We start from the raw sequence: 12,403 nt of genomic DNA on the forward strand, positions 1-12,403 counted from the left end.
GACATATTGTACATATAGTGTATGAGTGTACGTCAAGGACGGATGGTCATGCTCCATTTACCCAAAGCCGGGTTACCCTCTGTTCACCCACAGCCTTGTATGTTGAGGACACTTTGACATTGCTAAGGCTGAATTTGCATTAAAAAGCTTGAAAGAGGCTGGGTACAATCTTAAGGTACCTTCACACTCAGCGACGCTGCAGCGATACCGACAACGATGTCGATCGCTGCAGCGTCGCTGTTTGGTCGCTGGAGAGCTGTCACACAGACAGCTCTCCGGCGACCAACGATGCCGGTAACCAGGGTAAACATTGGGTTACTAAGCGCAGGGCCGCGCTTAGTAACCCGATGTTTACCCTGGTTAACATCGTAAAAGTAAAAAAAACAAACACTACATACTTACCTTCCGCTGTCTGTCCCCCGGCGTTCTGCTTCTCTGCGCTGTGTAAGCACAGCGGCCGGAAAGCAGAGCGGTGACGTCACCGCTGTGCTTTCCGGCTGGCCGGCGCTCATAGCCAGTGCAGAGAAGCAGAACGCCGGGGGACAGACAGCGGAAGGTAAGTATGTAGTGTTTGTTTTTTTTACTTTTACGATGTTAACCAGGGTAAACATCGGGTTACTAAGCGCGGCCCTGCGCTTAGTAACCCGATGTTTATCCTGGTTACCAGTGAAGACATCGCTGAATCGGCGTCAGCGGGAGATCCAGCGACGAAATAAAGTGCTGGACTTTCTGCAGCGACCAACGACATCACAGCAGGATCCTGATCGCTGCTGCCTGTCAAACTGAACGATATCGCTAGCCAGGACGCTGCAACGCCGCGGTTCGCTAGCGATATCGTTCAGTGTGATGGTATCTTTAGGAAACCTCAAAGTGTTAGATTTTTTGGAGTACTTGCAGTTATCAACAAACTAAATTTTTGGCAAAAAAATTTACAAACTACAGATTTTGAATTTCAAATGATGTCCTTATTTTTATTTGACAAGTGTCAAGTATGTATGTATAAGACTTGTGGCATAAGGAAAATTGCAGCTCGACTTTGATGAGCCAGTATTTGCCACTCTCCAGATCCGCCAACTTAGTTGAAGCCAGGCAAAAATAACATGAGAACGTCATAAGTTGCAAAAATTTTTCAGAATCTCTTATTGTGCCAAAAGTTTGCAACTTTTCAAAGCTTTTTAGGACCAGATTCTGGCAGAAAAGCTTTGAATAGGGCCCATAGTGTGGACAAAATAATGAATGACCAGAAACATGAAAAACTCAGTTACTATGTAGATGAGCTAGGATGATAGACTGGACATGACATGACTAGTTGGGTTTTTCACTGTCATTTTATAGGGTCACGAACGAGCAACCAAATTTGCAACACCCTGGTCCAACAGCCAAGTCCATTTTCTAACCACCTCCTACTTTCTGGCATCGGTGGTTCCTCGTTTGATTAGCGGGATTGGCGTGACGTCATGTGGGTCACAGCTCAACAATGACATCCCACTAGGCTGGCTAATCAAAACTGGAACCACAGATGCCCGAAAGTAGGAGGTGGTTAGAAAATTGACTTTGGCTGTTGGACCAGGGTGTTGCAAATTTGTTCACTCGTTCTTGGGTCCAGTAGGTAGATGGGAGCTCACAGGGCTCTGATCCAGCAGACACGGAGTAGTGACCTAGTCTTTGCACCAGGGTCCAGCTTGCTCATCTTGGGTCATCATTCTATTAAACGTTCATAGTTTGGGATAAGTAAAAGCCAGATAATGCAGAACGGTAGTTGCGCCACAGTTTTCCGTCTTCTTTTTTTTTTTTACCGCCTCTCCTTGCTTTTTGCTCCTGTACTTCATGAGTAATGTTAATTGTATTTAATATTTTAGATTAAGCGTGATTTACACTGCGCTCCTTTATCTGGATGTTTAGACTGAGCTAATTTTTACAAGGAGAAAATAATTTCCATATTAAAACGCAATGAATAAAAGCGAGTTCTTGAATAAAGTAGGTGCCGCCTCCATGCTAATAAATAAATTTCAATAAAATGGCTCCATATATTAACTCTTCCATTAGTGGGATCTCGACGCGCCAGCGAGAATGAAAGCAGTTGGTGTTTAAGAGAGTAATTTGCATGAAATTCAGCACTACACTCAAATTAATACTGGTGGTGATTACAGGACAACCTGGTTGTTAATTGCCTGTAGTCTTTAAATATGCACTTCTTTCCGAAATAGACACTAATTATTAGATCTTGTTTGCTGTTACACCATAAGTTGCAAATGTCTAGGAAGGCTGGGAAAAATTTGCAATTCTAATGGGGCCCGAGCACGGGAGGTGGGGGGGGGGGGGGGAATTGATCTAATCATTTTAATATGAGGGTTGCATGCAAAATGAATAAAATGTTTCCCTGAGATTAGGAAATCTTTAATGTGTGCTTAATCAAACATTTGCTTTCATAAGTTCACTTTTGTAGATTTTTGTCTTTTCGACGAGGAATTGGTGAATTCATTAAATGTAATTGTGGTGGCCTTTAAAAAAAAAAAAAAAAAAAAAAGTAAATAAAAAAAATCTTCACTCCAAAATATTAAAACAAAATATACATACAATTTAATAAGGGCTTTTTAAAAAAAAATAAAAAATAAAAATGAAAGCTATATATTTGTGAAAATGAATACTTTTTTTTTTTTTATATACAAAATTCCCACTTTGTTCCAAGGGTAGAGTCACACATAGCGGTTCGCTTGTGGCTTATGTACGGCAACAGGGAAATGTGTAAAAAAGATAAATATAAAATAATAAAAATAAAATAAAACTAAAGTAAATAAAAATTAAATAAATAAAAGGATTGCTTATTGTTAACAATTGTATCGTTGTGGAATACAAAAACACTGCGGTTTGCAAGCATCTCCATGGATATGGATGCATCTCCATCGTGGCGGTTAGAAACTGCACTTGAGGACTTGTATTCGCTTTTTGTTTTTTTTTTGTCCATCTTTTTAGAATGCCCAAATGTTTTTAATTAATATATACGGTACTTTGGTGGGCTAAATATAATTTTTTCAATTTGGTTTAATTAAAATTTTTGCAGCATTTTCTAAAGCGCTTAGCATTCCTGCAAGTTAATGGTTATTGAATAAATTAAAGGGACTCTGTCAGCAGATAGCAGATGTTTGCTATATAATCTAAGAGCAGTATAAGGTAAGGGCAGAGATCCTGATTCCAGGGGTGTATCACTTACTGGTCTGCTTGTTGTCATTCTTGATACAATCCCAGTTTTCTCTGCAGCAGATCTGAAATGCTGAGTATTGTATAACCCCGCCCCCACACCACTGATTGGCAGGTACACTGTATACTAACATAAAGCTGCCAATCAGTGGTGGGGGCGGGGTTATACAGAGCAGTTGACTAGGAGGCACCAGACACCTAGTCCAGTAGTGATAATCTCCTACTGATAAAACACTGATTTTATTGAAACAGTGTAGACGGTGACCTACACAATGTTGATTTTAAGATAAATTGGAGCACCCGAGATATGAAATAGTAAAAATACTCACATTCTTTCTTTTTAAACTGTTAGTCTAAAAAATGGGAAAAAGATAAATGTTGACTATAGCAAAAAAATGCACTGATAATGTTTTTGTACCAAAGATACGAGATTTAAAAAAAATTATGTCCAAAGCCTGCTAGGATTTTTATTTTTATATATTATATTTTTTAAAAGATCTCTTGCTTTTGCCATCAGTCTTTTATCAGATATACCGATATCTTTCTCTTTTTATTTCCTCTCCCCTTTTCGCTGTGACTTGTATGAATGAGACAGTTGGGGGTCAGTTTAGGCTCAGGCTGAGGTTGCGTGACCACTTGATTTATCAAGAAGAGGGCAATATACGGGACACAGGTGACGGGCGGTCATGGGAGTCACTGCAGTTGCCCTCAGGTCAGGGGTCATGGCTGTGAGGTCCATTTCTACCATAGTGAAAACTTTCAAAAAGTGGGAAGGCGTTAAACGAAAAAAACTAAACCTCGAACATGAAAAAAATAGACTGCCATTTTCCTAAAACAGCATCACATCTGACCAATGGTTGCGTTTGGTATTGCAGCTCTGGTCTGTTAATTTCAATACAGTTTGCAATAAAGAAAACCACCGGGATGATTTTTGGGCGATATAAATCTTCCATCTTTTTCTATTCCTGTGCAACCCCTTTAAATAAGTTGTCCACTTTCCACAAGCCATTTTTATATACCCAGTTAGATTATTTTGGGTCTATAGATTGGGGTCCTCTCTTCAAGATCCCCTTGACCAGAATGGAAAGCGGTTGTAAAGAGGGTCTCGCTCTCTGGAGGACCTGACCCGTACTGCATTACACAGACAACTAATAGGTTAGAATGGGGCACTGTGTGTAATACTTACTTTTCCCTCTGGAGGCGCTGCAGAAAAATAAAACACCTTGTGCCAGGTTTCTAAACACATATCTAGCAATACGTGTTCCACCCGCTTTACATGCATGCCTTCCTTAATTTTAAAAGATGCTTTTTGTGCACTTTTCCAGGCAAACTTCAAGCACGTGCAAGCCGCCGAGCTGGTGAGAGCGACCACTCAGAATGAGCTGCCGTCCAGGGAAGCTCAATTACTCACCCTGGAAAGCACAAAGGAGTTTGACGTACTGGTCGTTGGTGGAGGAGCCACCGGCTGCGGATGTGCATTGGACGCTGTCACGAGAGGTACGAAACCTGCAAAGACAATGTTTTTGATTTTTGAGAGAAAGTGACTTGCTGCCTTTAATAGTTTAACATTTTTACTTTTTTTTGGGTGATTTATTGACATTTTTTAGCACTGTGTATTTTAGGAGAAATACTTTAAATCTTGCCGTCAGTATCATCATAGACCGGATTTCAAAGGTAAAGGAGAGAGGAGTGCGGTGGATCCTGGGTGCTGCCGCTGAGAGAGGCTAATCTAGGCGGTGAGTCTAAAAACAATAAACCTTCTAATTTATTGCAACATATTTCGGAGTAGAACCCGAGGAATAATTAGTTCTACTCTGATACGTGCTGCAATAAATTGGTAGGTTGTTATACTTGCCGCCTAGATTCAACTTTATCAGCTGCGGCGCCCAAGATCCACCGCGCTCCCCTCTCTCCTTTGCTTGTTACGTTTTATCTCCTTTTGGAGTGAGTCCAGCAGCCACGATTGGATTATACATCAGTCTTTATGTAATCAAACAACTTTTAGATCCCACAGTTATCATTGTGCTATGTTTAAATCATCAAAATCCCAAACCAGCCACTATTCGCTCTTATTAAGCAAAGACTGACCAAACAGCACAATGTTCATATATATCTACAAAATTAATCAATTTTATTAAATACGAAATTCAATTTAAAACACTAACAATTTACGTAAAAGGAATAACCTCCAATGTAAGGAACACAATTTTCAGGAATTATCAACAAACACACCTACAGTATTCATAATTGGCAATAGAGACACTATTAGCAGGTGAGATCAGACCAAAATTACATGGCAAGGGATTCAATTCCAAGGCCTATATAAGGGGTAGTTGGCACCAATATATCTTGTGCTATGTGTACAATATCCAATCAATTGGTTCAAACCGTACAATTATAGCTCTCATGGCTGCTATCCCAATCCCCCATGTAAAGAAGGATCCCTATGTGCCCAACTCGCTACAACTCACACATGCAATATATGAACAATCCTGACTTACATAGTGCGTGATATCTGAGCTTCGTTCCTCCACCTCGACGCGCGTTTCGTCCACACTTCATTGGAGGTAATTCTTTTTATGTAATTTGTTAGTGTTTGAATTTTGTGTTTAATAAAATTGATTAATTTTGTAGTTATATGAACACTGAGCTGTTTGGTCATTCTTTGCTTAATAAGAGTGAATAGTGGCTGGTTTTGGATCTGTCTTTATGTAGTTGTGCTGCACCCAACCTGTTCAGGTTGGCGTCAGTGACGAGCGAGCGTGCTGGGATAAGGTGTCGTCTGACCATGCTCGTGTCCTAATCGAGTATTTTTGGCATTGCTCGAAAAAAATGCTTGAGTCACCGCTTCTTCATGTCTTGCGGGTTTTTGACAGCCACAACACATGCAGGGATTTCCTGATTGTTAGGCAATCCCTGCATGTGTTGCGGCTTTGGAACATGCAGCTGTGGCGACTCAAGCATTTTTTTTTTTTCAAGCACGATGAACGTACTCAGCACCTTATCTGAGCACGCTCGCTCATCACTACGGAGCGACCAACCCTCCAACTTGCCCTCACCTGTTGCCCACGGGACAAAACAGTGAAGTGTTCTTCTTGTTTATTTCCCCAGTATTACAAATGTAGCGCCTATATCTAGATTATACAGTATCCACCATTCGCATGTGATGGTCAGAGCTCACCTCCTCTTCCTCTCTGCACGTTGACCTCTGCATACATCACAGAGCACACTCACAACACTCCCTTATAAGTCAATGAATATTCTCCGATTGTTGCCGTTAGTGGTCCATGTAGATGCTCTAAAGAATACCTTAATACTGGCAGCTGTTTATCCTGATCACATTCTGGGTGCTTTATGTCAGACTGGAATGTGTCACAATACTGAGGTTCTAGGGAAGTGGTCTTAATTCTGTGGCTTTCTAGCTGTTGTAACCTGACATCTCCCTGCATTCCGGAAGTTGTTGTTTTACTGTAGCTGGAGGACCTAAGGTTATGAACAGCTGCTCAAGGGCATAATACTTTGCATTGTCCCTCTGCTCCTGGACTTGTACTAATACCGGTGTAGAATAAGAAGTGGCACTAATTAGCTGCCGATAGCGATGTTCTGTCTTCAGGCTCTCATTATTTCCTATCACTGTGTAACTTTGGCTTTTTCTTTAATAAAACCCAAATAACAGGACTTAAAACTGCCCTTGTGGAGCGAGATGACTTTTCTTCAGGGACCAGCAGCAGAAGCACCAAGCTCATCCATGGAGGTGTCCGGTATCTCCAGAAAGCCATCATGAAGCTGGATGTGGAGCAGGTAGCGTTCATGGCTGGCGTTGTGCGACCACGTCCGTGAGATGTCTCATTAACGCCATATTGATCCCGGAATCTAATAATTTGCTATTCTCTGTAATAAATAGGTGACTGGGAGCATTGTGCTATTGACATTTATAGATGAGGTTTCATTTCACTATGGCCAAACAAGCCATAAAAGAGACCCCGGGCATGTTAACAATGCAAATATGTAAAGAAATGTGGTTTCTTTGTGCAGACTGATTTTCATACATATATATTTGCTTCGCTTTGGACTTAAAGTACCTGAAAAGCTGCAAACTTTACTAATCTAAATTATAATACTTTCCTGCTGTATAATAAGTTTATCGGAGATTATTGAAGTTTTTAAAATGAAAACTTTTAATTAGATAAAAGTCTGAGTTCCGGGACCTGTTTTTAATTAGAGCGGAGGACTTGATCCCAGTGGTTCGGTGTCCGTCTAAATGGTCCCTGTACTTTGTGATGAACAGACAATCTGCAAATCACTTTAATTAAAAACTGTTAATTTACCCCCCCAAAAATCACTACAAAGTGCCGGCCACTGTGTATATTCCTTCTGAGCTGTTCACTGCCTGCTGTCAAGTGTAATCCGTCTCTAGCAGCACAGTCATCAGGAAGTGGAGGAAGGACTTGACCTCTCTGCTCCTGCTCTCCTGGCTGTTACACTGCATAGAGGCATAAGAGCGGCTGCTTTCAGTGCATAGTATGCAGGCCTTTGGATAGAGGCAGGAGGAATGCAAGCTAGAAAGTGAAGGGATCTTCCAGCACCTATAGTGCTGGTAGAATGCTGTTAGAGGAACAAGCCACTCAAAAAGACGGGCAAGGTACAGAGCAGTTCATATAGAGCTTGGTGTCTACTGTATTTAAAACAGGGAGAGGGAAAAAGAGTGAAGGGGAGAAAGAGCATTCTATAAGCGTAGTTGGTTAAAAATGAAAACTTTCTTGGAGAGTAGTGATCCATTATCTCGTCAGGGAGTGTTGTGTAAGTTATGGGCACAATTCCATTTAGCGTGCCTAGTGCATCAATTATGGGAGATTCATTCCTTGTCAAGTCTTGTTGTGCCGTCAAATTGTACATTTAAAGGGGTTGTCCAATTCTCCAAGAATCTCTTCTGACTCTCTTTTTCCTGTCAGTAAAATAATAACACGTATACTCGCCTCTGGTGCTGACGTCCACACTGGTTCTCCCAGGGATTATGTGACATTGTGTCAGGCGATCCCTGTGGCCAATCAGCGCTTGCTTCTCTCTCCTCTTCTACGCACGTAACTGACATCTGGAGGAAGCGAGAGCTGCTGCTGCTCTCCCTTCCTCCAGATGTCTTGATTTTATTCTAAGAAGGGGGGAGTGAAGCCAGCCCTGATTGGCCTCAGAGATTGTGTGACATAACGCTGTCACGCGATCCCCAGGAGAGCCAGTGCTGACACAGATGGAACGCTTCTTGAGAATTTAAAAGTCCTCTCTGTTCTCAAGAAGAGATTTCTAATGTTATTGTGTATTGATCATTATCCAAGTTACCAGCCGCTTCTGCAGTCCTTCAGCGGTGGCCAGTTCTCCAGGGAAGGAATATGTGCTTCCAAGCTCTTTGCTTCAGAGCTCGCGAGTGCTTCTCTGGAGCTGGTCAGTCTCGGTGCCCCTTTACTCCGAGTTGTTAATCTTTTGGAGGCTACCACACCCCCCGCAAGCGGAAATCTGGGACACCGAGATGGAGGCTACCACTCCCGGCAAACGGGAATCTGGGACACCGAGAAGCTATGAGCTCCTGAAGAATAAAACAGGAGCGCAACCCTTTTAAGAGTTGTCAGGTTTTATTATAGAGGTGTTCCAGTCATTAGGTAGATGGTAAATATTACCCTTTGCCCCGTTGCATCACAGCCAATAATTATTTGACCACAAACCACCAGTAACCATACATAAGAAGAACTTCTACGTCAAAATAATATTTCTCCGTTAGACACTGGATTATTGGTACCACGTAGATAAATTAAAAAAAGCTGTGATTGGAAACTCCTCTAATTTAGTTTTTCGACAATATTTTTGTATGTTGTCACCACAAGTTTGTGGTTGAATTTTAGAAGGCTTTACCAGTCGGTGTCATGGCTGCGTCAGGGGTCACTTAGTCGTCCTATGATACATGAACAAATCATTTCCTCCAGTGTAATCTTTCCCTATCAATAACAAGAGACTATTATACAGAGTGAATAAGATGAACTCCATGAACACAACATTGTTTAACCACAAATGATGGCGCTCAGATGGTGGAGTAGAAGGTGGTTGGGTGATGAAGCATCTCGGGAGTGGGTGACCTCACCAACCTTCGGGCGATGGATAGAGACTGGGTGACCTCACCAACCTTCGGGAGATGGATAGAGACTGGGTGACCTCACCAACCTTCCGGAGATGGATAGAGACTGGGTGACCTCACCAACCTTCCGGAGATGGATAGAGACGTGGTGTAGATGCGCTTCCCACTATTGAAGTACAATATACTTTTCCTTTATTCGAAGTTCCCAGATCCCAAATTGTTTTTCACCTGACAAAAACTCTCGTCAGGAGCTAAAAAACAGTTTGTGATCTACGAACTGTGGACTGTGTATAAAGGTAGCCAACAGCTCACTGTGTATTGTAATTCCGGGCCGCGCACCAACCCTACGTCTCTATCATCTGTCTCCTCAAAAACATTTCCATAAGTCAACAGGACAAGCGACTTTACAATATATCTTTTTGGTGAAATGGGCTTCTTTCTATTTATGAGCCACGTCCTCTCCCTACATACACAGATTCTAATGATTTCTACTAGATCTTTTATCTCGTCCGAGAGCTGTATCCACAGCTACACTGCTCAGTACTGCTATATAATGTTCTCCATTCTGCTGCTTCTGAAAATGTATCACAGGGAGACAGAGCAGGAATTCCTCATACCTTCATGTGCTGCGTATAGGAGACCTTGTACCAACTAGTGACCACCCACAAGCACCTGAAAATTAGAGTTAAAGCTGCTAACAAATGCTGGATACAAGTCTATGATGTCCAAAAAATAGTGTTCTTCCTCATCCACACACATTATCTCTTAGAGGACAGGTATGCTAGAATTGGTGATTAATAGTGATATGGGCGTATAGTCAGCACATGTACAATCTAGTAATCTGTAATTATTTGTACTTATTTACCCCTAAACTTTATTTATTTTTTTGTTATCTGTTGCCGTTATTTTTCCTTTATTGGGGACCGTATTTGTTTTTTTCCCCAATTTGGGAATACTTTTTGTTCTTTCTTTGATGACCTCTGCTGCTTATCTCATTAACAAATAAGTATGTAAAGGAACATAAAATAATTGAATAATCACACGAGATGAAGGGGGCTGGCTGCCTGGTTTAGTTCATTAGATAACTCAGCCCCTTTCTCCATCTTGGCTGATACAGAAAATGGGGGCTCGATTATCTAACGAAATCGGCCTAAAGTGTCACTGTCAGATCGAGCGAGAAAGTGGAGCGTAAACGATCGTCAAACTGGCGCTGAAAGCGAGATATTGCTGCAGAATTAGCAAATAACATAAATTAGTACCGATTTTTTTCCATTTATAAAATATACCAACAACTTTTTTTTATGTTCATGGGCGACCCAACTCCTTATAAAAAGAAAAAAGAATCAAGATAGGAGAGCTCTGAAAATATCTTCAAAATTTATTCTGCGGAATATTTAGCCTAAAATTGTCATAATATAAAAAAAATACAAAATTGTCATTATAATATAATAATAATAATAAAAAAAATACAAAAAAATCATCAATAAATGGGCAGCAAACAAGTGATCCTCACTGGTCTGTATCTCACTGTGCTATTTAATATCTTCCAGTCAACTAAAAAAAAAGTCTGGAAGATTGGAAGTTTCTCGGTTCCCGTGCGCTGTGTAACAAATTGAACGAGGAATTTCAAGTCTTAAATCTTTATTAAATTGTGGCTAATTGTGTTATTGACAGGTAAGCCGACAGCCTTATTGTCCCCCGACGGTATACATTGGTTTATTTACTACGTCTGCAAGTTCGCCAAAGGCTGCGTGTTTTATGAATCAATTTAACTCGGATAGTGATGTGTTTTGTTTCGTTTCTCTGGCGTTGCTGATGGGCGAGATAACAGCACACTCCGATTCACAGGACTCTACTGCATCGGGCGAGTTATGATGAAACAAATGAGCGCAGGGAAACGGACATGGAAGAAAACAGATTGTAAAGTGTCATCCTTCCCCCAGCTAAAAAAAAAAAACGACAATTTATGTAGACATGCAGTCATTGCTCCAAGTCCTGGTGTTTGTATCCTGGAAATCACAGATTTCATAGAAAAATAAAAAAGATATTTATACATATATCATAAAATAAAATGCACGTAAATATATATATATATATATATATATATATATATATATATATATATATATATATATATATATAAATTTTTAACTTAATATTTGTGTTTACTTGCATCTTATCTTATTTTATATATATATATATATATATATATATATATATATATATATATATATATATATATATATATATACAGGTCCTTCTCAAAAAATTAGCATATAGTGTTAAATTTCATTATTTACCATAATGTAATGATTACAATTAAACTTTCATATATTATAGATTCATTATCCACCAACTGAAATTTGTCAGGTCTTTTATTGTTTTAATACTGATGATTTTGGCATACAACTCCTGATAACCCAAAAAACCTGTCTCAATAAATTAGCATATTTCACCCATCCAATCAAATAAAAGTGTTTTTTAATAACAAACAAAAAAACCAACAAATAATAATGTTCAGTTATGCACTCAATACTTGGTCGGGAATCCTTTGGCAGAAATGACTGCATCAATGCGGCGTGGCATGGAGGCAATCAGCCTGTGACACTGCTGAGATGTTATGGAGGCCCAGGATGCTTCAATAGCGGCCTTAAGCTCATCCAGAGTGTTGGGTCTTGCGTCTCTCAACTTTCTCTTCACAATATCCCACAGATTCTCTATGGGGTTCAGGTCAGGAGAGTTGGCAGGCCAATTGAGCACAGTAATACCATGGTCAGTAAACCATTTACCAGTGGTTTTGGCACTGTGAGCAGGTGCCAGGTCGTGCTGAAAAATGAAATCTTCATCTCCATAAAGCATTTCAGCCGATGGAAGCATGAAGTGCTCCAAAATCTCCTGATAGCTAGCTGCATTGACCCTGCCCTTGATGAAACACAGTGGACCAACACCAGCAGCTGACATGGCACCCCACACCATCACTGACTGTGGGTACTTGACACTGGACTTCAGGCATTTTGGCATTTCCTTCTCCCCAGTCTTCCTCCAGACTCTGGCACCTTCATTTCCGAATGACATGCAAAATTT

General features: G+C 40.6%; 1 protein-coding gene across 2 annotated transcripts in view; it reads left to right on the top strand.

The window, feature by feature from the left end:
- Positions 1 to 12,403, top strand: part of GPD2 (glycerol-3-phosphate dehydrogenase 2) — a 149,768-nt gene that overhangs the window by 35,930 nt on the left and 101,435 nt on the right. For both annotated transcript variants that reach the window (XM_069732962.1, XM_069732963.1), the window contains exons 3-4: positions 4,524 to 4,695; positions 6,875 to 6,999. In XM_069732962.1, the coding sequence (XP_069589063.1) occupies positions 4,524 to 4,695; positions 6,875 to 6,999 (297 nt within the window). The remainder of the gene's footprint in view (positions 1 to 4,523; positions 4,696 to 6,874; positions 7,000 to 12,403) is intronic.

This window comes from Ranitomeya imitator, chromosome 7 (assembly GCF_032444005.1).
Source record: "Ranitomeya imitator isolate aRanImi1 chromosome 7, aRanImi1.pri, whole genome shotgun sequence".
NCBI lineage: Eukaryota > Metazoa > Chordata > Amphibia > Anura > Dendrobatidae > Ranitomeya > Ranitomeya imitator.